The sequence below is a fragment of the Hyperolius riggenbachi genome, chromosome 11 (assembly GCF_040937935.1).
Source record: "Hyperolius riggenbachi isolate aHypRig1 chromosome 11, aHypRig1.pri, whole genome shotgun sequence".
NCBI lineage: Eukaryota > Metazoa > Chordata > Amphibia > Anura > Hyperoliidae > Hyperolius > Hyperolius riggenbachi.
Window position 1 is genome coordinate 91,273,943 of NC_090656.1, and position 26,817 is coordinate 91,300,759.

Consider the following 26,817-nt stretch of genomic DNA (forward strand, 5'->3'; position numbering starts at 1 on the left):
TCTGCATAATGAGCTTTCTAGCTAGACTCTGCATTGCCTGAAGCCAGCTAACAATCGGGTATTCATAAGCACCTGGAAATCTCCTTTACCAATTTACACTGACAATGATAAGCAGCGTACACACGCCGCCGGACTTTTAGGCAGAAACAGCCGTATCAGTCTGACGACAGAGCGTACACACGCCGACTGTCGCTGGCACGCCCACCCAACGGGAGGCAACGACGGACCCGTCGTTGCCTAAAGTCCGGCGTGTGTACGGACCTGCATTTTGTAATAGTGAATGAATGTGCTTAGCAGCACAAAAAAGGTTAGAAAGCCCCCCCCCCCATTCCCCCTTTTTTTTTTTTTTTATAAATGAGGCCATCTCAGAATGTTGATAAATGAAACCATTCTCAAACATACAGGACTGTCTTTACTTTCCAAAATCTTCAGGCCGATTTCACAATGCAAACTGGCGGCAGCAATGCGGTGTATCGGGCCAGCTGCACCACCAGAGACAGGCCTTCAGGGAACATCAGGTTAGTATGCGGTGTCTGTTCCCTCTCTGGCCACCAGCCAAGCAGGAAGTGACATGCGCTTCCTTTCATTTCCTGCTTCGGGGTATGCGGAAGTGCACGGAAGCGTATTGTGAAAACACGCTTGCGTGTTGGGAAGGGTTTAAAAATCGCTGCGTCGCCATAGACTTACATGATTTCCAGGACGTCGCAGATCGCCAGAAGTCGCCGTAGAAGCCGCGTGGTAACATAGTTTTGGACTAGCGTCAGATTTAGGACTTCCGGCGGACTGCACCGCGACGCAGATGATATGAATGAACCCATTGATTTGCATCAGGCAAGCGTCAAGACGCGTAAAATTTATGCAACGCCCCAGTGTGAAAGGGCCCTTAGTCTATACATCCTGAGCATGCCCAGTACAAAGACAGGAAAACCTAGACATTATCAGTTTGAAAACATAATATATTGCTATCCTAACGTCATGCAATATCATGATGAGTTCAGAGTCTCACCAGTATAACAATATCCTTCATATGTTCAAACTCCTCTGGGTGGAGGAAGGACGTGAACTCCTCTCGATTGGCAAGCAGATCTCCATTCAGATCAGCGGTTTTAAACCTCCTCTCGTCCCTTGGCATCATTCTCCTGTAGCTGTACTGATCACTTTCCTGGAACTCCTCTGGGTTTGCTGCAGTAAAATTAGGACAAATTTAAACTGCAAACACATTTCTAATGTTTGTTAGGTTAATGTACATTTAGTTTCAAAAAGGGTTTCATTGACAAAAAAAGCTCACTAACAGACAAAGTAGCGATAAAGATACAACAATTAACAAGCGTGCACAAACGCACAGTGGTTGAGGCATGGGGAATTTCTTTGGACAGTAATAACACAGCTATAAATCAAGTGGAGAAAGAGGTGGAAGCGTTAAAGTGTACCAGAGGCAGTGCGGCGGGTGGCATTACATGCTTCTGTGTCCTTTCCCCCTGCGCCGCTCTCTGCCCCCCCCCCCCCCTCTATCACCCCTCCCCTTGAGGAAGGAGAGGTATTCCCGGCTTAAACGCCCACCATTCTGCAATCATCAGGTCAGTGACAATGGCTGTATTTCGAACCAAGTAAAGGGAGGGCAGTCTCCAATGCCTGGCAATATGGAGGCGTGCCACCTTGGCTATGTGCTGGGCAAATCTGTACATAGGAAACCTCCATCCCCATGGTTTGTCTCAAAAAGCAACATCAAGGGCTCAGGGGATTATCTCAAATAGAAGATTGACAGCTGAAAGTGCCAATATCAGCCTTTTCAGCTGAGAAAGGTCTCATATCTGTGGGCACTTTTAAACTAGGTGGGCCCAGTGATTTCTCATATAAGTTTAGGGCCGGTATCCACTACAAAGTGATGCGAATACGGCTACGTAGCCGCATCGCCTCACTTCCGCATCTCCCGATGCAGAAGTCAATAGAGGAGATGGGACGCATGCTGCAGATTCTCGGATCGTTCTGCACAGCTCCGCACAACATGCACGCAGTGGAAACCCTTCCATTGCTGTGCATGTGTTTCAGCACACCTGCGGTGCAATGCGGCTATGTAGCCGCATCGCACCGCTCCTAGTGGAAACGAGCCCTAACGTGACACTACATAATTAAATTCACCTGTTAAGTCTAAAGGTCTGTACACTATTACTGTGGGCTACAGTCCTTTGGGTAAAGGTGCATACACACATCAGACTATAGTCTTTGGAAAATGAAAGATCACAGACCAATCTTACCACCCTTCATGTAGTATGAGAGCCATGCCTACACAGTCTATTCTATGGAGCTAAACTCCCCATCAGAAAAAAATCTTTGCAAGACACTGCACACAAACATGCTGCACACACTCAAAAGATCTGTAGCTGCAAAAGATCTGTTCCTGCCAAAAATCCATTCCTGAAAATTGCAATGATAGTCTATGAGATCTGCAGATCATCATACACACATGATTTAACTGACATTCATCTGCAGTTCAGATCCACCAGGATGGATTTTCAGATCTGCGGATGATTGCTTGATCTGCAGATGAATGTCAGTTAAATCATGTGTGTATGATGATCTGCAGATCTCATAGACTATCATTGCAATTTGCAGGAATGGATTTTTGGCAGGAACAGATCTTTTGCAGATACTGATCTTTTGTGTTTCTACACTGTAGAGTCTACAGCATCTGTGTGTGCAGCATCTTACAAAGATTTTTATCTGATGTGGAGTTCAGCTCCATAGAATAGACTGTGTAGGTATGGCTCTCATACTACATGAAGGGTGGTAAGATTGGTCTGTGATCTTTCATTTTCCAAAGACTATAGTCTGATGTGTGTATGCGCCTTTACCCAAAGGACTGTAGCCCACAGTAATAGTGTACAGACCTTTAGACTTAACAGGTGAATTTAATTATGTAGTGTCAAGTTAGGGTCCGTTTCCACTAGGAGCAGTGCGATGCGGCTACATAGCTGCATTGCACCGCAGGTGTGTAGGAAAACAATGGACTCATCCTGTACTTGGACAACATGATGGTGCAGTCCTCATCTCTAACTGACCCATCAGGGCCACAGTACATGTGCTAGACTCTTAACCACTTGCCGACCGCCCACTGTAGATTGGCGGCGGCAAAGTGGCAGCCCCAGGACCAGGTAACGCCAATTGGCGTGGGGTCCTGGGACTCTTCCTGGCCGGGGATCGCGCACATCCGCCGGCAATAGGCTCTGCCCACCCGCCGACCGATCGGAAGCGCCGGTGGGTTGTTAACCCCTGGATCGCCGCATCTAAAGCGTATAATACGCTTTGTGATGTATACAAAGCGTATTATACAGGCTGCCTCCTGCCCTGGTGGTCCCAGTGATCGAGGGACCACCAGGGCAGGCTGAAGCCACCCTAGTCTGCACCCAAACACACTGATCTGCCCCCCCCTGCCCTCTGATCGCCCACAGCACCCCTCAGACCCCCGTCCACCCCCTCAGACCCCTGTTTGCACCCAATCACCCCCCTAATCACCCATCAACCATCCCCTGTCACTGTCAACGCTATTTTTTAGATTAACCCCTTAACTGCCCCCTGGGTGCTCCTGATCACTCCCCCCCCCACACCCTCAGATCCTCCCCAGACCCCCCCCCCCCTCTGTATTGTATACATCTATCCTCCCCTATAATCACCTGTTAATCACAAATCAATCACTGCTACCCATCAGAAAAGACTCTAATCTGCCCCTTGCGGGCATCTGATCACCCACCCACACCCTCCGATCGCCCGCAGACCCGCCGTCACATCACCTCCCAAGTGCATTGTTTACATCTGTTCTCTCCTCTAAACACCCACTAATCACCCATCAATCACCCCCTGTCACTGCTACCCATCAGATCAGACCCTAATCTGCCCCTTGCGGGCACCCAATCACCCGCCACACCCTGAGATAGCCCCCAGACCCCTCTGATCACCTCCCCAGTGCATTATTTACATCTGTTCTCCCCTCTAATCACCCATCAATCACCCCCTGTCACTGCTACCCATCATACCCATCAGATCAGACCCTCATCTGCCCCTTGCGGGCACCCAATGACCGGCCCACACCCTTAGATACCCCCGATCACCTCCCCAGTGCATTGCTTGCATCTATTCCCCCCTCTATTCACACCCTGAGACACCCATCAATCACCTGTCACCCCCTAGCACACCAACCCATCAAATCAGGCCCTAATTTGCCCTGTGTGGGCTCCTGATCACTCAGCCAAACCCTCAGATCCCCCTCAGACCCCCTTCTGATCACCTCCCCAGTGCATTGACTGCATCTATTCTCCCCTCTAATCACCCACTGAGACACCCATCAATCACCTCCTGTCACCCCCTAGCACTCCTATCCATTAGATCAGGCCCTAATCTACCCCCTGCGGGCTTCTGATCACCCGGCCAAACCCTCACCCGCCCCACCGTAGTGACAGAATTTTTTTTTCTGATCACTGCTGGTATGACTTAATTGTAGCGAGACCAACCGTTATGCCACACAATACGCAACGACAATCCAAGAAGCTACTATGCCCAGCCTTTACGGTGGAAGCCACTCCAAGATTACGAACGTAACATTTTTTGGGGCCTTCTCCTTAACATGGGTCTAGTCAAAAAGAATGTATTGCGGTCTTATTGGTCTACGCATCCAATACATCACATGCCCATGTTCTCTGCTGCCATGTCAAGAGGCCACCCTGCTTATGACTGGTTCCACAAAATTCGGCCCCTCAAAGGCCACCTGTCATCAAATTTTGCTGATGCTTATACTTATACTATTATTGAAAGCTGTATTAGGGACAAGAAAAGTAGGTAAAAGTAATTTAGATGGTAGGTTGTATGACCGAGCAATAAACCGTTAAAGGACTTACGAGCCCAAATATCAAAAAAAAGACAAGTACCTTAAACACTTTTAAATGCACGGAGGACGCCGTCCGCGTCCTCCGTGCAGTTCCGCCGGGTCCCCGCAGTCTGATCGCCCCCCGTGCCGCTCCCGACCCCACAGACGGGGTCAGGCTCCCCTTCCTCTCATAAGATGGCCGCCGGAGATGGCCGCGGCTGCGCAGTCCGCATACACGTTAGTGCGGCTGCGCAGCTCTAGGGCCTCCCCCCTCGATCCACGCTACTGAATGAAAAAAAAGTGTCTGGACCTTAAGGGGTTTTATGACTGCAGTCCTTAAGTGGTTAAAAAGGAACTTTAACCCAGGATTGAACTTCAGCCCAATCAGTAGCCGATATCCCCCTTCCCACAAGAAATCTTTACCTTTTCTCTTGTAGATCATCAAGGAGGTCTGTATGGCTGATATTGTGGTGAAACCCCTCTCACAGTGTTGTGTCATGACCATGGTCCTGACAGTTTGCTGTCAATGAACATGGTTGCATTGTGGGAAATAACAGCTTTTTTCCAACTGCCAAGCAAGCAATATCTCCCTCTGTGCGTACAATTCTCAGTACCAAACATTCCACACAGATCACCTGGCAGAACTAAAAATGTCACCACCAGTGATACATTTCAGAACATAAACCAGGATGAGGAAAGCGGTTACAATGGGCAAACACTGACTACATTATCAATAAATATTGTAAAAAAAAAAAAAAAGAAAAAATAAGCAATGTTATTCAATATGTGATTTTCTAAACAGTTCCTCTTTAGCAGAACTGGACGAAAACCATCTAGCATGTGTATTAAGGAATCTGCTGCGTTTTTTAGGACTCATTCTACTGAGATTCAGAGAGGAAGTTTCCAATGATTACCCATCAGTTTCATACCATTTTCTAACTTACCTAAGTAGTATCCATAAGTAGCTTGCTTATACTCCTCCCATGAAATGTGGTTATCATTATCGACATCATAGTCCTTCCAAACTCTTGCTACATTTTCATAGATATATCTTTTCTGAACACGCTTGATCCACGCTGTCAGCTCTTCCGTGGTTATAAACCCATTGCTGTCTGCATCTATTCTGTTGGCTATCTTCCTGTAAACAAAATTTTGTTCCTTTTAGCATACGGTCAGTGTACCCTACTAGAACCACTAGCCATCAGGCATTACAAAGCAAAAGGGGAACACATAGCTTATGGGTAAGAGTACTCAGTCCTGAAATATGAACCAGTTATTGGTCACTATTTGCATCTGCATGTCCAGACTATAAATCCATTTATACATGGATATATTCTATTCAGTTTGTAAGTGTCAAACAGCCAGCCAATCACCATGCGGTTTCCATCCTTGTCACATGACAAGCCACATGGTGATTGGCTGGCTACATGGCACTTGCAAACTGAATAGGAAGTGGAGAGGACCTGTATCTCGTTGGGATCGAGTAATGTTTAATGCTCCACTGGCGCTCTTAAAGCGGAATATAACCCTGCATTTCAACTTTGCTCTAAAATATTATTTACAGCATATTATATGCAAAAAGCATTTTTTTTTACTAAACCAGCATTGGAAGGGTTAAACACAGAGGTTTAAAGGTCCTGGAGAGATATGCAGAAGTTCAGATAGATACATTCTATTTAGTTACATGTATCTATTGATAAACAGTTACACACTCTTTGGCTGTCGTCCAAGCTCCTTCTCAGTGAGAGAGATGAGTCACATTCAACACTTAGATACATTATGTAAACAAAATGTATCTATTTCAGCTTCGGATGCGTCTGCAGAAATCTAAAGGAACTTTAAAGCCCTGTGTAACCCTTCCAATGCTGGTCTAGTAAAAAAAAAAAAAATGCTGGTTGCATATAATATACTGTAAATAATGTTTTAGAGCAAAGTTGAAATGCACGGCTATATTCTGCTTTAAATAGACATTACAGGACCCCCCCCCCCCCCCCCAAAGCTCTCCCATCCCTACACACCAGTTCCACTTTGCTTACATCAGTAGAGGGAAGCCCCTGGAATAGTCCAGAGTCTTGCCCTGTCCTGTGCCCCTCCACCTTGCCGTTCCTGGGCTGGGACCCACCAAAGCTTGTCGACAGAGTAGGAACTCACTGTGCAAGCGGCTTACGCCTGTGCAGTAGTTAAACAGGTTTCATCTTCTTCCCTCCCAAGCGGGGGCTACGTGCTAGTGTGCAGGCTTTACTGTGCAGTGATGCTCGTTTACATACAGGAGAGTGGCCACAAGCTTTCACAGGGTACCAGCAAGAAGCAGTGGTCTACAGGATGACATTGGTGGTCTCTTGAGGAACTAGAGGATTCTCTTTACAGAGTTACATATACTGTATCACTTTTTCCTCCTCAGAAGTGACAGTGCATTGGTATGATGAGAATCCAGTTTGAATTACAATGATGCCAACCCATGTGCTATGACACATTTACATGTGACCGTGATTAAGTCCAGTGTTCAGCTATTTACATGATTACTGTTTATCAATGTGAAATTGTAATACTGTAGATTTTATGTGTCACACATTAAAGTTTCAGTGTCCTGTGCCATAAACTAAGAAAGAAAGGAACCATTAAATTACTGCAAATCTTACCCTAGTCTATCTTTGCTTTCCTCTGGAGTAAGCTGGTCAAAGGTTTTGGCTTCATCCTTGCCCAGAAAGGCCTCATGGTCCTGTTGGAAGCTCTGGTTCTCATCATGGACCTGAGCGTTGAGCTCGGGGTCCAGGCGTATTCTTTCTTTGCGGAAGGTTGGTTTAGCAAGCAGATCTCCAGCACATAGCAGCAGCAGGTACAATAAATTATGAGGCTCCATCACACTTCTAATAGCAGCACAGGAACTGTAAGAAGAGATCAGGTTAGTGTAAAAGCATTGCCACATTTATGTCTATAAAGTGAAGCAGTAAAATATATTGCTCACTCCCCTAAAGCCTGGACAGTGCTCGATCCTGGACGCTCAGTCCCAAAACAGCAGTGGAAAAAGGAATAGTTCACACAATGTCCAAAGCTGAGTGACTTTTATTCTGAACATATCCAATACATTGAAAAGCAAGTACAGATAGCCAACATGTTTCGGACCGATGTGGTCCTTAATCGCAGCAATCGAGTAACGGCAATCATTTGAAATATATACACTTCCCCCATGGGGTGGAGGGTCCACCCACATTGGACATCCTCCCAGGGGGTGGAGATACGGAAGTCCAACAGGACCAACCCTCCACCACAGGTAAGCATGCAGTCAGCGAAAACCATATTTTTCAGATAAAAAGTACATACATATAAAATATTGGCATTTCAACAATAAAATATACAACCCACAGATACCGCCATCATAGCAAATTATAAATATAGAAATAGCAACACATCCTTAAAGCATACAAGAATTTACTTTATATACACATAGATTTAATATACATATATACACACACACACACACACACACCCCATCTCAGCTGTGCGCAGGCGGTGTCCATTGTCCTCCATCATACGCTGCGCCACTGTCTCTTTACCGATCTTCATGGCAACAGAACGCGTCTCTAGCCTCCAGCCTAGTGACACGTCTACAAGACTCAGCCCCATAACTGTAACTCAAAGAATCAAGTCTCGATTCCTGCAGTCGAAAAGAATTGTGCATATGTAAGCGCCTACTTGCTGTCTACAGTAATTTCTGAGTGTTTTCCAACAATACAAAAATAAATCATATGCCGAGAGGAATAAAAAAACAAAACAAAAAATTGAAACTGGCTATGGAAACACAGCAACAATTAAACCATTATGTGCTAAGTGTGTCTGACATCTGAAGTGAGAGGGATACTGAGGCTGCCAAATTTATTTCCTTTAAAGAGTAACTGTCGGGCATCTCAATCAATTCTTTATTTTTATCTGGTAAACAAGTAATAAGGATGCCAATCAGACAATCCAAAAGTTAATATCAAGGTGGCCACTAAGGGCCTGTTTCCACTACACGCAGATTGGATGCAGAATGGATGCAGAAAAACTGACTCCAATGAATGCCTATGGGCCTGTTTCCACTAAACGCGATTATTCTGATGCAGATTTTCCCATAGGCATTCATTGGAGTCTTTCTGCATCCATTCTGCATCCAATCTGCGTGTAGTGGAAACAGGCCCTTATAGACTCCACTGAATACCTATGGGAAAGTCTGCATCAGAAAAATCGCGTTTAGTGGAAACAGGCCCATAGACATTCATTGGAGTCAGTTTTTCTGCATCCAATCTGCGTGTAGTGGAAAAAGGCCCTAACGGTCCAATTTCTAGCGAACAATCGTTTGAGCGATCAGAAATTCTGATCGGATTGGTTGAAAATAATCTCAGTTGATGGGCACAATCTATTATTAAAGATTATAAAAAAAATCATCCGACTGGATTTTTGTCAAACTAAAATTTGGATTTTCTTGATTGGTTGTGATAGATAGGAAGCAAAGATTGGTTCGTTGATGGTGTAGTGAACAATTTTTCTTCTTCGAACGATTTTTCGCTAGAAATTGGATCATTAGTGGCCACCATTATTTTTCTTGTTGATAAATTATCAATCCCCAGTTTACCCAACTCTTATTTGCTACACAGAACATTTGGTACACAAAAGAAAAGTTGCAGGGCATGCTGGGTCTTTTTTTTGCTTCTCTACTTCCCCTCAGACTTAACTAATGCAGCCTGATTGGCTGAAGCCTCTTTCCCTCCTGTTTTCCCCTCCCACACCTCTGTTCCTCTCTGATTGGCCAAAATTTCTCAGGCTGAAACAATGCACTTTCTATAGTGAAGGGCGGGCAAATCAGGCAGAGGAGACTGAGGGCCCGTTTCCACTTGTGCAGTGGGAATCGCCGCGGAAAAAATGAATGCGGTCGTATGCGAATTTTCATGCGAATTCGCATGGATGACTATGTATGCGAATTCAACCATGGCAGTGCCCGTGTGCTTTTCCATTGCTTCTATGCAAAATCGTATGCGAATTCGGATGAAAATTTGCATACCAAAACCGCATGCAAATTTCCTATTAAATACATTGTATGCGAAACGCATAGCAGTATGCAAATTCTTATGGCTCTGCCGTGTAAATTTTTTCTGCACAGAAAAACGCTCAGAAATCATGACAAGTGCTCTAGTGGAAACGGGCCCAAAGGGCGGATATTACATCACGACTGGCTTCAAAATAGCCACAGTAAATATGGAAACTGTCTAGAATAGGATTCTCTACTTTTCCTTTCAAATTCACTGAATCATAACGTGGACAGTGCAATACATATGTTATGTAAGTAGAACTAGTATTTATCTACTTATATATTTGGGTTTTTTTTCCTGGGATAGCATGGCTGACAGCTCCTCTTTAAACAAAACTAGTTGCCTGGCATTCGGCTGATCTTTCAGTAGTATCTGAATCACACACCTGAAACAAGCATGCAGCAAATGCAGTCAAACTTAAAGTATTACTATTGCGGTGCGGGATCGCCTCGATTCCACCGCTGATGAAATCGCATGCGGATGCGATTCCCCATGCGTTTTTTGCCGCGAATTCGCATGCGATTTTGCATAGGTGAGGGTATATGCGATTTTAACCATGTCACTGCCTGTGTGAATTTACATTGGTACCTATGCGACTTCGCAGCAAAAAACGCATGGGGAAAACGCATGCGATTTCCCTATTAAATACATTACATGCGATTCGCATGCATTCCACTCGTAGGCGAATTCTGCGGCTCTTTTGTGCGTTTTTGAACCGCTGAAACAAAACGCACCTCAACAACGCTACAGTGGAAACAGGCCCATCCACTTGCATTACATGTGCGAATCCGCATGCGTTGGACGCATGCGGATTCGCGATAGTGGAAACGAGCCCTAAACCTGAGAGGGTACACTGTGCCTGATTTAGGCCTGGAACCCACTAGCAGTGCTTTTCTGAGCACTGTGTGATTAAAAAGGCTTTTGCTAATGTAATGTAATGCTATGCAAGTGATCCCACTTCCGCACTGTTTAAAGAGACTCTGAAGACTCTCTTTATCATCATTGCCCTAACTAAAACAACGCATCCCCACAGCTACACACTAACTAAATCCCCCAAACTCCCCGGGGCACATTGCGGGGACCGCTTCCGTAAAGAGGCCGAGTTTTGGGTTGTAGCTCTGCCTCTACACGCGTCAATCAGCGTGGATCGCTGCCCCCGTCGGGGGAGAGGCAGAGATACACACGCGGATTGACGCACATGAAGGCAGAGCAGCAGCTGAAAGCTCTGCCTCCTCCAGCAGCAAAATCCACGACCAAGAAAGTCATGGATTTTTGCGGGGGAGTTTGGGGTGATTTAGTTAGTGTTTAGTCATGGGGATGCAGCGTTTTAGTTAGGGCAATGATGATAAAGAGATTTTTAAAATAAAAACCTGAATTTTATGAGACTTCAGAGTCTCTTTAACCTCCTTGGCGGTTATCCCGAGCTAGGGTCGGGGCGGAAAACCGCAGCTAAGTGCGGTGATCCCGACCTCTGCTCGGGGTAGCCGCCGGAGGCTGAATGCAGCGGGAGCGTTTCTACATACCTCCCGGGATCCCGACGTCGGCTGGCATTCTTCTTCCTCTCCTCCGGGGCTTGGCTTCCTGCCGACAGCCGGCAATTTCACTTTAGAGTTACAGCGCCACCCAGAGGATGGAGGCTTAACTGCAGCGCTGGAGCCAGGGAGGTGAGTGATTGCTGGGCTGCTGCAGATCTCCCTGACAGCATGATTTTTTCCAGGTTTTAGTGTCTGAAAGGGTGCAAAAAAATTGCACCGCTTTTAGACCCTAAAATCCGGAAAGAATCAGACCGCCAAGGGGGTTAAAAGGAAATAAAAATGTGTTCTTTTAGGTTGTCTCTAAAAATCTCAGTGCATCAGTTGTGTGAGAAACTGAATGGACCCCACAATGCAAGGCCTGTCTATCTCACTGCCAGATGTCAGTGCTTATGATTCTTTAACTTGCCAATAGTCATCTAATATGATAGTTTTGCCCGTTACCATTAATGACTTCGGAAGTTGGACTATGCCCTTCTTACAATAAAGCACACCTCAGTGGCCTGAATTTTTTAGATGTCTGCAAAGAAAACTAGAGCCCTGTACTGCTAGTCAGGGGTCATGCTGAATGAAGCAAGGATTCTGAGTGGCTGCCCACTTAGCCAGTAATCATACATTGTTCCCAATATAGTGGTCAGCTAGTGCAGTTCTTTGCAGAATCCACCTGAGGCTGGTGATAGTGCCTGGCTACCAATTGATTTTTATGGGAACATTTTCAGAGTACATGGCCTCCAGAAAAAGGGAAACAGGAAGTTCCAAGCAGTTCACGTTCAGCCTTGATAAGATGTCAGCAAATGTGCTTCCTCTGCCACAGTGACTGCATTCTCAGTTACACACCAACTCTCCATTGTGTTTTGCCAGTTATTATTGCTGAACGACGCTTACTGAAATAAAACACGTCTGCATATATTTACTAGCCATAGAAAGATCTCTGCAGGTCCACATTCTCTCAGAAAGCTAGTCAATGCTGCAGGAGGGTTGCCTCCCAGTCTGCACTAAACAGTAATGCCTCAGTGCAGAGAGAGCATCAACAGAAATTAAACCACAAATAACATGTAATCTGTTGATAATAAGAGGCCCCAGTGAGCTAACTCATGTGAGACATCCTGAGGAGATAAATAATTGATCTTATATAAATAATGCCATATACCCTGTTCCAATTTTTGGTCTCAAGGCCAAGTTTACACAGAGAATGTTTAAATGGCAAGAAAACTACAAACGGTATAAACTCCAGTATAAACAAAGCCTCCATTGTGAAAATGGAAGCTCTGTTTATACCGTTTGTAGTTTTCTTGCCATTTAAAAACATTCTCTTAGGCCAGAAACCCACTGGGAGCGCTTTGAAAGCGTGAGTGATTTGAAAAAGCTCTTGGTAATGCAATGCTATGGGGGATTTTTATAAAATCACATCACTCAAGTGGGATCACACCCATTGCATTACATTAGCTAGAGCTTTTCAAATCACAAAGCGCTCAGAAAAGCTCTCCTAGTGGGTTTCTAGCCTTAAGCAAATTAAGGACAGGTAAAACCGGTTGACTCTTTTATAAGCCAAGGGAACCTTTACTCCCCAACATCACTGCGGCTGCCTCGTCTCCATCTCATCCATCGGTAGTGCGGTTCACCCCCTTACCACCGGTGGCCTTCAACCTCCAGTGTGCCCCTGTAGTGTAATAAATTCAAAGTCCACAGCAGAACATCCCTCTCTCGCCCTGCTCCACAGCCTCTGGTGTCCCCTTAAGGTAGCCATACATCAGGAGATTTTGGGCAGATTCGACAAACAGACAAATGTATCCCTAATTGAATCTGATTAGAGAGAGAGAGACTTGCATCTTTGTCAAAGCATCCCATATACTGCAATCCAATTTCAGCATGAAATCTCCAGGGAATCGTTTGAGCCTGTCCCGCGGCTGTTACCTTTCCTGGTGTCTGTCCGCCTCTGGGAGGCTCTTCTATCAGCTGCATGCACACTGGCGGCAACGCATCACCTGTGACATCACACGCTATGCGACAGTGGCGTGTACAAATCTGCGCAAGAACATAGATGGAAAATCTCATACCCCTTACATATACAAATCCCTGTACCAGAGTAGTATTATTGTACCCTGCAATGATCAATTCCCACCTGTCCCCCTTTCTATGTCCCGTCTCTGTCCTCCATGCACATATTTACATAGGAGCACCACTCTGCCGATCCAAAGAAGTAGACTTTGAGGAGCAAACAACCAAGCGGGGGGCGCTGTCCCAGAGCACAAATCACTGCCACTTACTGCTCCCTGATTGCTTTTTAATAGGAATCGATGGTCTCCAGGATGGGACCATAGCTCCGCATCCCCGACATGCAAGCGATTTGCCGCCACCCACACATAGCAATACAGGGAGTCATCAGCTACATAGCTGACACTCATCTGTACAGCTGAGCCCAGCGATGTCGCTGTCAGGTTCTGATCCCCCGGTGGGAGACATCAGTAGTTTGGTGTGCATCCTAAGATCAGTAGCAATCAAAAGAGGATTTTCCAACACAGCTGACTAGGGATGATGGGAAAGAGCAAATTCCGTTCCGCCGGAATTCGCGGATTCCGTTAGCGTTAAATTCCGTCGCTATGAAAATTCTGCCGGAATCTTACTAAAATCCTCGGAATTCCAGATTCCGTCAGAAAAATTAAAATAATCACAAAACTAACCTTGTTTATCCTATGTGGTAGCCCATACACCCTATTAACTGTTCCCTTAGTCCTTTCCTTCCTCCCGGAGGTAGGAGGATCTCGTCTTCCAAGGAATTGTAGTATTTCAAAAGCCAGCTTACATATCTTGGCTGGAACAGAACTCATTGGGGTGTGTAAGGGACTACAATGGTCCTAAAAGCCCCCTTACTAAGATGTTAAGAAAAACAAAAAAGTTTGCTTTCCTAAAACAGAAAGAATTTGCGATAATTCAGGTTGGAGTGAGCTCGAGATGTCTCCCAGGCACCACTGCTGAATATATGCAAATTAACCTGGGAGACATCTCGAGCTCACTCCAACCTGAATTATCGCAAATTCTTTCTGTTTTAGGAAAGCAAACTTTTGTTTTTCTTAACATCTTAGTAAGGGGGCTTTTAGGACCATTGTAGTCCCTTACACACCCCAATGAGTTCTGGGTCACCATGAGCTTGCTGGTTAGTCTGTGCCTCTCGGATTTACAAGCCCTACTCCATAGAGCCAAATTAATCCATGCCATGCACTGATGAGGATCAAACAATCCGAAACAGTCTGTATGCATGTTGGATTATTTTGGCTCTGTACATATTAACAAGCTGACACATCATTGCATTCCAGCGGTTCTGGAGGTGTGTTTAGCTTCTAAGGGTACAATGGTTAATTTGCATATATTCAGCAGTGGTGCCTGGGAGACATCTCGAGCTCACTCCAACCTGAATTATCGCAAATTCTTTCTGTTTTAGGAAAGCAAACTTTTGTATATCTTGGCTGGGAATTGAACCCAGGTCTGTGTGCGTGGTAGGTAGCTCTCTTCACCACTATACCACCACCAACACTACATGCTGAAGCCAGCCTAGCATGTACCATTATGATATATCCAAGAGAAAAATGAGCTTGCTTATAGATTTGGGCCGAACGGTTCGCCTGCGAACGGTTCCATGCAAACTTCCGTGGTTCGCGTTCGCGTCCCGCAGGCGAACCTTTGCGGAAGTTCGGTTCGCCCCATAATGCACATGGAGGGTCAACTTTGACCCTCTACATCACAGTCAGCAGGCCCAGTGTAGCCAATTAGGCTACACTAGCCCCTGGAGCCCCACCCCCCCTTATATAAGGCAGGCAGCGTCGGCCATTACGGTCACTCGTGTGCTGCCTGCGTTAGTGAGAGTAGGGCGAGCTGCTGCAGACTGTCTCTCAGGGAAAGATTAGTTAGGCTTAACTTGTTCCTGTCTGGCTGCATACCTGTGCTGTGAACCCACCACTGCATACCTGTGCTGTGAACCCACCACTGCATACCTGTGCTGTGAACCCACCACTGCATACTTGTGCTGTGAACCCACCACTGCATACCTGTGCTGTGAACCCACCACTGCATACCTGTGCTGTGAACCCACCACTGCATACCTGTGCTGTGAACCTGCCACTGCATACCTGTTCTGTTCAGTGGACCCGCCACTGTATACCTGTTCATTGAACCCACCACTGCATACCTGTGCTGTGAACCCACCACTGCATACCTGTTCTGTGAACCCACCACTGTATACCTGTTCTGTGAACCCACCACTGTATACCTGTTCTGTGAACCCACCACTGTATACCTGTTCAGTGAACCCGCCACTGCATACCTGTTCTGTTCAGTAGACCCGCCACTGTATACCTGTTCAGTGAACCTGCCACTGCATACCTGTTGTGTTCAGTGAACCTGCCACTGCATACCTGTTCTGTGAACCTGCCACTGTATACCTGTTCTGTTTAGTGAACCCGCCACTGTATACCTGTTCTGTTTAGTGAACCCGCCACTGCATACCTGTTCTGTTCAGTGGACCCGCCACTGTATACCTGTTCAGTGAACCCGCCACTGCATACCTGTTGTGTTCAGTGAACCTGCCACTGCATACCTGTTCTGTGAACCCGCCACTGTATACCTGTTCTGTGAACCCACCACTGTATACCTGTTCTGTGAACCCACCACTGTATACCTGTTCAGTGAACCCGCCACTGCATACCTGTTCTGTTCAGTAGACCCGCCACTGTATACCTGTTCAGTGAACCTGCCACTGCATACCTGTTGTGTTCAGTGAACCTGCCACTGCATACCTGTTCTGTGAACCTGCCACTGTATACCTGTTCTGTTTAGTGAACCCGCCACTGTATACCTGTTCTGTTTAGTGAACCCGCCACTGCATACCTGTTCTGTTCAGTGGACCCGCCACTGTATACCTGTTCAGTGAACCCGCCACTGCATACCTGTTGTGTTCAGTGAACCTGCCACTGCATACCTGTTCTGTGAACCCGCCACTGTATACCTGTTCTGTTTAGTGAACCCGCCACTGCATACCTGTTCTGTTTAGTGAACCCGCCACTGCATACCTGTTCTGTTTAGTGAACCCGCCACTGCATACCTGTTCTGTTCAGTGGACCCGCCACTGTATACCTGTTCAGTGAACCCGCCACTGCATACCTGTTGTGTTCAGTGAACCTGCCACTGCATACCGGTTCTGTGAACCCGCCACTGTATACCTGTTCTGTTTAGTGAACCTGCCACTGTATACCTGTTCTGTTTAGTGAACCCGCCACTGCATACCTGTTCTGTTCAGTGGACCCGCCACTGTATACCTGTTCAGTGAACCCGCCACTGCATACCTGTTGTGTTCAGTGAACCTGCCACTGCATACCTGTTCTGTGAACCCGCCACTGTATACCTGTTCTGTTTAGTGAACCCGCCACTGTATACCTGTTCTGTTTAGTGAACCCGCCACTGCATACCTGTTCTGTTCAGTGGACCCGCCACTGTATACCTGTTTAGTGAACCCGCCACTGCATACCTGTTCTGTGAACCCGCCACTGTATACCTGTTCTGTTCAGTGAACCCACCGCATCAGTGCGCATACCTGTGCAGTTAAGTGAACCCACCTACCTACGTGAGTGCACGCAGTGTGATATACCACTCCGTGCATACCCGATATGGACAAAACAGGTAGAGGAAGAGGTAGTGCCAGAGCCAGAGGAAGGCCACCCGGCAGGTCTGCGCGAGGTCGTGTAAATGTAATTTCGTGTGGACCTGGCCCACAGTACAGTGCTCGGAAGAAGGCACGTCCCATCACCTCCCAAGATTGTCAGGACGTGGTTGAGTATTTAGCGACACAGAACACCTCATCTTGCTCAGCCACCAGCGCTACTACTAGCACCACTTCCGCTGCATTTGACACTTCGCAAGAATTATTTAGTGGTGAAATCACTGATGCACAGCCATTGTTGTTACAGCCAGATGAATTTTCACCAGCTCATATGTCTGAGTTACGCGGCAACACTATGGATGTAACGTGTCAGGAGGATGAAGGACCTACTGATGGTGCAAGTTTGGATTTGTCTGAGGCAAGCGAAGCTGGGCAGGATGACTACGATGATGACGGTAATAGGGATCCTCTGTATGTTCCCAATAGAGGAGATGAAGAGGGGGACAGTTCAGAGGGGGAGTCAGAGAGTAGTAGGAGGAGAGAAGTTGCTGAAAGAAGCTGGGGCAGCTCTTCGTCAGAAACAGCTGGTGGCAGAGTCCGGCACCATGTATCGCCACCTATGTACAGCCAGCCAACTTGCCCTTCAGCATTAGCTGCTGAGGTCCCCATAGTGCCCACATCCCAGGGTGGCTCAGCGGTGTGGAAATTTTTTAATGTGTGTGCCTCAGATCGGACCAAAGCCATCTGTTCGCTCTGCCAACAAAAATTGAGCCGTGGAAAGGCCAACACTCACGTAGGGACAAGTGCCTTACGAAGGCACCTGGAGAAAAGGCACAAACAGCAATGGGATGGCCACCTGAGCAAAAGCAGCAGCAGCACACAAAAGCAAAGCCACTCTCCTTCTCCTCTTCCTCCTCCATCAGGTGCATTATCTGCTTCTGCCGCTTTCTCCCTTCCACCTTCACAGGCACCCTCCTCCACTCCGCCTCTGCCCTTGAGCGCTTCCTGCTCCTCTGCCCACAGCAGCAGTCAGGTGTCCGTGAAGGAAATGTTTGAGCGGAAGAAGCCAATTTCGGCCAGTCACCCCCTTGCCCGGCGTCTGACAGCTGGCGTGGCGGAACTGTTAGCTCGGCAGCTGTTACCATACCGGCTGGTGGACTCTGAGGCCTTCCGTAAATTTGTGGCCATCGGAACACCGCAGTGGAAGATGCCAGGCCGCACTTATTTTTCGAGAAAGGCCATACCCCAACTGCACCGTGAAGTTGAGAGGCAAGTGGTGTCATCTCTTGCGAAGAGCGTTGGGTCAAGGGTACACCTGACCACGGATGCCTGGTCTGCCAAGCACGGGCAGGGCCGCTACATTACCTACACAGCCCATTGGGTGAACCTGGTGGTGAACGATGGCAAGCAGGGCGCAGCGGACCAAATTGTGACACCTCCACGGCTTGCAGGCAGGCCTCCTGCCACCTCCTCTCCTCCTGCTACATGCTCTTCGCTGTCCTCCTCCTCCTTGGCTGAGTGGCAGTTCTCCTCTCCAGCTACACAGCCCCAGCTCCGCAGGGCCTATGCTGCATGCCAGGTACGACGCTGTCACGCCATCTTAGACATGTCTTGTCTCAAAGCGGAGAGTCACACTGGAGCAGCTCTCCTGGCTGCTCTTAAGAAACAGGTGGATGAGTGGCTGACCCCGCACCACCTGGAGATAGGCAACGTGGTGTGCGACAACGGCAGCAATCTGCTTGCCGCTTTGCATATGGGGAAGCTGACACACATACCCTGCATGGCACATGTCATGAATCTAGTGGTTCAAAGATTTGTGGCAAAGTACCCTGGCTTAGCGAATGTCCTGAAGCAGGCCAGGAAGGTCTGTGGGCATTTGAGGCGGTCTTACACAGCCATGGCACGCTTTGCGGAAATTCAGCGCAAAAACAACATGCCGGTGAGACGCCTCATTTGCGATAGCCCGACTCGCTGGAACTCGACCCTGCTCATGTTCTCCCGCCTGCTAGAACAGAAGAAAGCCGTGACCCACTACCTCTACAACTACAGTAGAATGAAACAGTCTGGGAAGATGGGGATGTTCTGGCCCGACAACTGGACACTGATGGAAAATGCATGCAGGCTCATGCGGCCGTTTGAGGAGGTGACCAACCTGGTGAGCCGCAGTGAGGGCACCATCAGCGACTTAATTCCCTACGCTTACTTCTTGGAGCGTGCTGTGCGTAGAGTGGCGGATGAAGCTGTGAATGAGCATGACCAGGAACCGTTACGGCAGGAACAGGCATGGGACCAATTTTCATCAGACCCAGCTGTTTCCTCAACACCTGCGGCAGCACAGAGGGGGGAGGAGGAGGAAGAAGAGAAGTCGTGTGCAGAAGACGAGTCAGACTCAGAGGATGATGAGCAAGGTGTTTCTTTGGGGGAGGAGGAGGGGACAGCGGCAGGAGAACAACCTCAGCAGGCATCGCAAGGGGCTTGTGCTGCTCAACCTTCCCGTGGTATTGTTCGCGGCTGGGGGGAGGAGGTTGACTTACCTGACGTCACTGAGGAAGAGCAAGAGGAGATGGAGGGTACTGGATGCGACTTTGTGCAGATGTCGTCTTTTATGCTGTCCTGCCTGTTGAGGGACCCCCGTATAAAAAACCTCAAGGGGAATGAGCTGTACTGGGTGGCCACACTACTAGACCCTCGGTACAGGCACAAAGTGGCGGACCTGTTACCAACTCACCGGAAGGTGGAAAGGATGCAGCACATGCAGAACCAGCTGTCAACTATGCTTTACAATGCCTTTAAGGGTGATGTGACGGCACAACGCCAGCAAGGTACCACTGCCACTAATCCTCCTCCCGTGTCCACGCAGTCAAAGACAGGACGCTCCAGCGATCTCATGGTGATGTCGGACATGCGGACGTTCTTTAGTCCAACGCCTCGCCGTAGCCCTTCCGGATCCACCCTCCACCAACGCCTGGAACGGCAGGTAGCCGACTACCTGGCCTTAAGTGTGGATGTAGACACTGCTGTGAACAGCGATGAGGAACCCTTTAACTACTGGGTGCGCAGGCTTGACCTGTGGCCAGAGCTGTCCCAATTTGCCATCCAACTTCTCTCCTGCCCTGCCGCAAGCGTCCTGTCAGAAAGGACCTTCAGAGCAGCTGGAGGCATTGTCACAGAGAAGAGAAGTCGCCTAAGTCACAAAAGTGTTAAGTACCTCACCTTTATCAAAATGAATGAGGCATGGATCCCGGAGGGCTGCTGCCCGCCCCAAGACTAAGTCAGTCCCCGCACACACAGCATCTCTGCCTGCACGCCGTGTGACTGGCTGCCTGGCCTGCCCCAAGAAGACTAAGTCGCTCCCAGTCCCTCCACACAGCATGTCTGCCTGCAGACCGCTTGACTACCTTCTCCGCCACCACCAACAGGGTCCGGGACTCCAGGCGGATTGCTGAATTTTTTAGGCCGATGCTAGCAGCGGCCGCTGTAATAATTTTTCTGGTGCGTGTACATGACTGCCTAATTTTTCTGGCTGCACTGCGGGCAGCTGCAACAACAAAAGAAAAGGCATGTACATGCGCCCATTCCCCTTCGTGATCATTACCTTGCCGTGGTGAAGGGGCTTGCGTATCACAATGAAGCAATGACCGGCGCCTAGATGAGTGTCTCGGGGGGCACACCCACGATAATAAGGTCGTTGCCTCATTGTGGTCAGACCAAATTTGATCAGCTGGACAGTCACTGTTCTGTCATTCAGCTACATTAGCCAGGCGACCATATGGGCTGTAAAGCCACCAAAACCTGCACTCTCGCCATGGTGCGCACCAGTCCAGCACGGCCGTCACTACACAAACAGCTGTTTGCGCTGCGTTACACGGTGAGTTTGGTGTGTCAGTGTGAAGCAGTACCTTAATTACACTACCTGATTGATGTATACACATGCAAGATGTTTGAAAGCACTTTAGGCCTGTCATTTAGCATTCAATGTGATTTCTGCCCTTAAAACGCTGCTTTGCGTCAAATCCAGATTTTTCCTGGGGACTTTTGGCATGTATCCCACTCCGCCATGCCCCCCTCCAGGTGTTAGACCCCTTGAAACATCTTTTCCATCACTTTTGTGGCCAGCATAATTATTTTTTTTTTCAAAGTTCGCATCCCCATTGAAGTCTATTGCGGTTCGCGAACTTTAACGCGAACCGAACCTTCCGCGGAAGTTCGCGAACCTAAAATCGGAGGTTCGGCCCAACTCTACTTGCTTAAGGTAGCATGTCAAAAGCCAAGTCACATTGGCTGGGAATTGAACCCAGGTCTAGTGCTCGGTAGGCTGCTATCCTAACCATTATAGCACCAACACAACACACTACAATGCTACATTCTGAAGCCAGCCTAGCATGTACCATTGTGATATACCCAAAAGAAAAATGAGCTCTCTCTCTCTCTCATCAACGGATACCGGCAGAATTTCACAGGCAATTTCGGAATTCAGCCACATTGAAACAAACGGAATGACCAATTTCCACCTAAAATTGCGGAAAATACAATTCCGCGGAAAGCGGTAACCATCCCTACTAGAGAGGGATGAATCTACCTGGTTATCTGGGGTTCTTTTCAGACAACTGTTGAACACAAAAGGCAAGGCCATGCCTGGGTGGGCTTGAACCACCAACCTTGCAGTTAACAGCCAAACACACTAACCAATTGTGCCACAGAGACTGTGCACCACAAAGACTGTGCATGCAGTTGCTGTTGAATGATTTTATGGGGATGTATGTGTGTCTTTTGGAGGGAGGAAGTAAGTCTGCTCCAAGAAGTTTCAGCATGTAGTGTTGGTGGTATAATGGTTAGGATAGCAGCCTACAGAGCGGTAGGCCTGGGTTCTATTCCTGGCCAATGTGAGTTGGCTTTTGACATGCTACAAATCCTTAAAGTGAATCTCCGGACTAAAAATGGTACACGCTAGGCTGGCTTCAGCATGTAGTGTTGGTGGTGGTATAGTGGTGAAGAGAGCTACCTACAACGCACTCAGACCTGGGTTCAATTCCCAGCCAAGGTATGTAAGCTGCCTTTTGAAATACTACAATTCCCTGGAAGACGAGACCCTCCTCGAGGAGAGAAGGGAAAATACAGGTTATCAGGCAGAAATCAGTTTGGTGGGGAAGTAATTTTGAATTCTGCAAAATTCCGCGTAATTTAAAAATTTTCCACGGAATTCTGTTTTTGAGCTATAGCAATTCCGTTCCGTCATATAGGAACCGGAATCACCAAATTCCGGCCGGAATCACGGAATTTACAATTTCGCGGAATCCAGCGACCATCCCTACAGCTGACTACTGAAGAGGAAGAGACTAATGTAAGAAAACACCAGTACACACAATACTGTTACCTAAAACAATCACAGGTAATTATTTTAGGTGATGAAATATGTGTGTGTATATGTAGTTTATCACCATTAAAATCATCCTGTTTAAACATACCATGCAGCCACAATTACAGCACCAGACACAAATGTACTGAAGTGACTTATTGGTTTCGACTAGTAACAAGTGTATGCCTCACCAGAACTCCATGCAAAAGCAAGAAGATGTGAGAAGGAGGAAGATATACTCACCTTGTCCCTGGCAGTCTCCACACTAACAGATCTTTTATGTCTGTGTCCCACACTGCTGACAGCTCTATAGAGAACACTACAGCCTTTATTTCCAGACTCAGTTTCTAGTAACTCTACAGGCTTAGTACACCTGGGCAGATCAGAAGACGATCAATGATTCTTCTCGATTAGACAGCATTGCCATATCAACACACAAGTATCACAGCTCTTACATGTCTTTTATTTGTTTTTGAGGAATATTCTACTATTGAGTCAATTGATCATACATATGATACTCAAACACTTCATAATATGTACTGATCAATCGATATTTACCAGCACACACAATCATGCAACAACCAATCAAAGACTCAGATATCTGTTTCCGATTGCTCCGCATCCAAATTCACTTCCAGTTTTTAAATAATCCAATTATTTGATAGGATCATTAATCAGAATAGAAATGAATATTGGTCCATGCACACTATGCCTAAAGCCTCATCTACACGTGTAGATGACGCTGCGATCCGGCGGCTCAATTAGCTGCCGGATCACCTCTTCCGCGTACCTGCCGCGTCCCCGCTCATGCGTCAGATTCGATCTGCCCTCGTCCCCGCCCGGCGCCGCTCATCTTCCGCTCGATTCCCTGCCATTGTTCCCTCGTGGGGAACGAGCAGGGAATCGGCGGTGGCAAGATCCGCCCTGTCGGATCTTATCAATCGAGCCGTATTAGCAGCTAGATTGATAAGTAACATCGGAGCCTCATCTACGCGTGTAGATAGGTAGTCTGGAGACTGCCTTATACAGAGTGAAGAGAATAAAACAAACAGAAATGTGATCTCTACACTAAAGGCAATGGATGTTATGCTGGGAATACACGGTTCGTTTCTGGTGCTCCATTCTCTTATCTACCGCTCGTTTGTCTTATCTTTTTCCATTCACTTCTATCAGAAATCGAGCGGCGAAAGGGAGATCGGACAGGTCGGAAATTATCTATCGAACCATCTAATCACCTCAAAAACGAACAGTGCATTCCCAGCATTAGTGATAAAAAGGACAGAGCACTGACGATTGAGGAATGTACCACACTACAGTATACCCGTTGCTTATCCTGAAAAGGATTGCAACGGTGATGAATGCAATGCATACACTGCAGCAGACTTATGCAGCATGATGTGCGTTATTCTGACGGAAATCAGTACACTGCAAACGCACCAGTGTGGAAGCGCCATTGGAATATAACTGCATCACTTTGTGAACCGATTACGTTAACCGTGGCAATGCAATGTATGTAAGGACCCTAAGGGCCTGTTTCCACTACACGCAGATTGGATGCAGAAAAACTGACTCCAATGAATGCCTATGGGCCTGTTTCCACTAAACACGATTTTTCTGATGCAGATTTTCCCATAGGCATTCATTGTAGTCAGTTTTTCTGCATCCATTCTGCATCCAATCTGCGTGTAGTGGAAACAGGCCCTAAGCCTATCAAGAAGGAGGCAAGTATACACTTTTCTATCTCTGCAAATGTTTTTGCCTGGAACATGGACTTCACATACGACAGGCTTGAATGCAATTAAATCAGTGGGCTTATTCACATATCATGCAAATCTTGCCTGTTGCATGATCTCGAACACTGCGAATGCTTATTCTTACATCAGCTATTGTGGAAGAACACTATTCATTTCCCCGTGTAATTCAGGTTCTGGTTATTTTATCGTAATATGGGCTCTGGCTACATCACACACTCACCCTACCCTAGTGCACACTCACACTGTACTCTGTCTGCATGTGCTCCCTTCCTTACTGCTCACTCTAGCCTGTGTACATCACACTCTACCCTTTTCACAGCTGTTTCATGCATTATGGCACATAACCTCGGAAGAAGCGCTGCAAGGCGTGAAACAGCAGTCAGGCTCTTTATGCCCGCACCCACTGATTGAGACAAGCTTCGGAGCCCCGGTATGTCCACTGCATTCTTTGTTTTACATTTTGCACTAAACATAAGCTGCATGAAATCATTGCAAGGACTCAATAAACAACACTATAGCAGCAGCGCCAGTTGCTCTTTTCCTTATTTTGAAGTTTCTTGATCTTTCCATTTAATGAATTGAGAGCACCCTGCAACTGTACCGGGAAACAAGATCTGCAAAACCACCACACTCACACCACCTTCGTGCACACTCACACTGTACGATGACAGCATGCGCACTCTTCCTTACTGCACATACTACCGTGTACATCAAACATTTACCCCACCCTAGTGCAAGGAAGCAATAACCATAGCAGCCATACCAACTGCTATGGGGTCCTGGAGCAGAGGGGGGCCCCAGCTTGTACTTGTGTTCACTTTTAACTTTCCTTTGTTTCTCCACCCTCTAACTTTGTCTCTTAGCCCACGGACTATGCACAGTGTACAGTGCATGGGAATGTAAACTGGCCAATCAATTCATATCCATAGGGTAGGGGCTAGTGGCATTGCTCAAGAGTACCTAGTTCTGAAGGCCCCATGAAAATTTTGCTATTGGGCCCCCTAGCTACACCACCGCCCTAGTGCACGCTCACGCTGTACCCTGAACACATGCACTCCCTTACTGCACATCCTACCCAGTGTAAATCACACATTCACCCCACCCTAGTGCACACTCACACTGTACCATCTGCATGCGCTCCCCTCCTTACCGTACACTCACAATGTACCCTGCGTGCATGTGCTCCCTTCCTTACAGCTCACTTACACTGTACCCTGTCTGAATGCACTCCCTTCCTTACTGCACACTCACACTGTACCATCTGCATGCGCTCCATTCCTTACGGCACACTCACACTATACCCTGTGTGCATGCAATCCCTTCCTTACCCCACACTGTACCCTTTGTGCATGCGCTCCCTTACTGCACACTCACTCTGTACCCTGTGTGCATGCAACCCCTTCTTTACCCCACACTGTTCCTTTTGTGCATGCGCTCCCTTACTACACACGCACACTATACCCTGCGTGCATGCACTCCCTTCCTTACCACACACTCACACTATACCCTGTGTGCATACACTCCATTCTTTACCACACACACACACACACACACACACACACACACACACACACACACACACACACACACACACACACACACACACACACACACACACACACACACACACACACACACACACACACACACACACACACACACACACACACACACACACACACACACACACACACACACACTACCCTGTGTGCATGCGCTCTCCTCCTTACTGCACGCTCACATATTACCCCATGTGCATGCGCTCCTCTCCTTACTGCACACTCATATAGTACCCCATGTACATCACACACTCACCCCACCTTAGTACACACTTACACTGTACCCTGACTGCATGAGCTTCCTTCCTTAGCACACAATTACACTATATACTGTACATGCACTTCACCCACAGTACACTGTGCCCTATATATACATGTAAGACCTTAGGTGAACCCTCACACTAAACCCTATAATCATGTATGCACTCTACCTCCAGTCTTTCCCCCACAGCATGCAATCACTGTATGGTAATGCATCCACTCCCCCCTTAGTGCACACTCACCCCGCTCAGTGAGTGTCAGGCTGAGCTGCACTCAGTCCCCTTCCAGCAAACCTCTCAGGACAGCTTCGTCTCCGTACTCTGCACTCAACATGGACAGATTATACACTTACTCGCACCGGACAGGGACAGAAGCTCTCCCAGCCAATCCCGTGTCGGGTGCCGTTCTCTACAGTCCACTGTCACGGCGCAGCCTATTGGCCGGCGAGATTCAATGAGAGGGCGGAGCCAGTGCGCCACGTTGCAGTGAAGCTGTGTCGGTGCAGCAAGCACAACTCAGCGTGTCATCATCAGCCTGTGTGGGGCTCACTCGCAGTGTGGCTATGTACATCACTATGGAGGGTTCTGCTAGAAGCTGGTTTATACAAGGATATCTGCTATTTTATTCTCAGCTATGTTCCACCTGCTCTACTAAAGAAACCAGTCATGACAAGACAAGACAAATAACATTTATATTGCGCTTTTCTCCTTGCGGACTCAAAGCGCCAGAGCAGAGCAGCAGCCACTAGGGCGCGCTCTATTGGCAGTAGCAGTGTAAGGGAGAC

The 26,817-nt window shown here is 47.5% G+C and overlaps 1 protein-coding gene across 3 annotated transcripts in view; it reads right to left on the minus strand.

Annotated features, from left to right (window-relative positions):
- Positions 1 to 26,451, minus strand: part of RCN1 (reticulocalbin 1) — a 63,556-nt gene extending 37,105 nt beyond the window's left edge. For 2 of the 3 annotated variants that reach the window (XM_068259460.1, XM_068259462.1), the window contains exons 1-4: positions 26,276 to 26,427; positions 7,498 to 7,743; positions 5,803 to 5,996; positions 1,007 to 1,182 (exon numbers count right to left, since the gene is read on the minus strand). In XM_068259460.1, the coding sequence (XP_068115561.1) occupies positions 1,007 to 1,182; positions 5,803 to 5,996; positions 7,498 to 7,718 (591 nt within the window). In that variant the 5' untranslated portion in view covers positions 7,719 to 7,743; positions 26,276 to 26,427. Of the gene's footprint in view, positions 1 to 1,006; positions 1,183 to 5,802; positions 5,997 to 7,497; positions 7,744 to 26,275 lie in introns of all 3 variants that reach the window. The other variant, XM_068259461.1, reaches the window with a different exon arrangement.
- Positions 26,452 to 26,817: the final 366 nt, after the last annotated feature.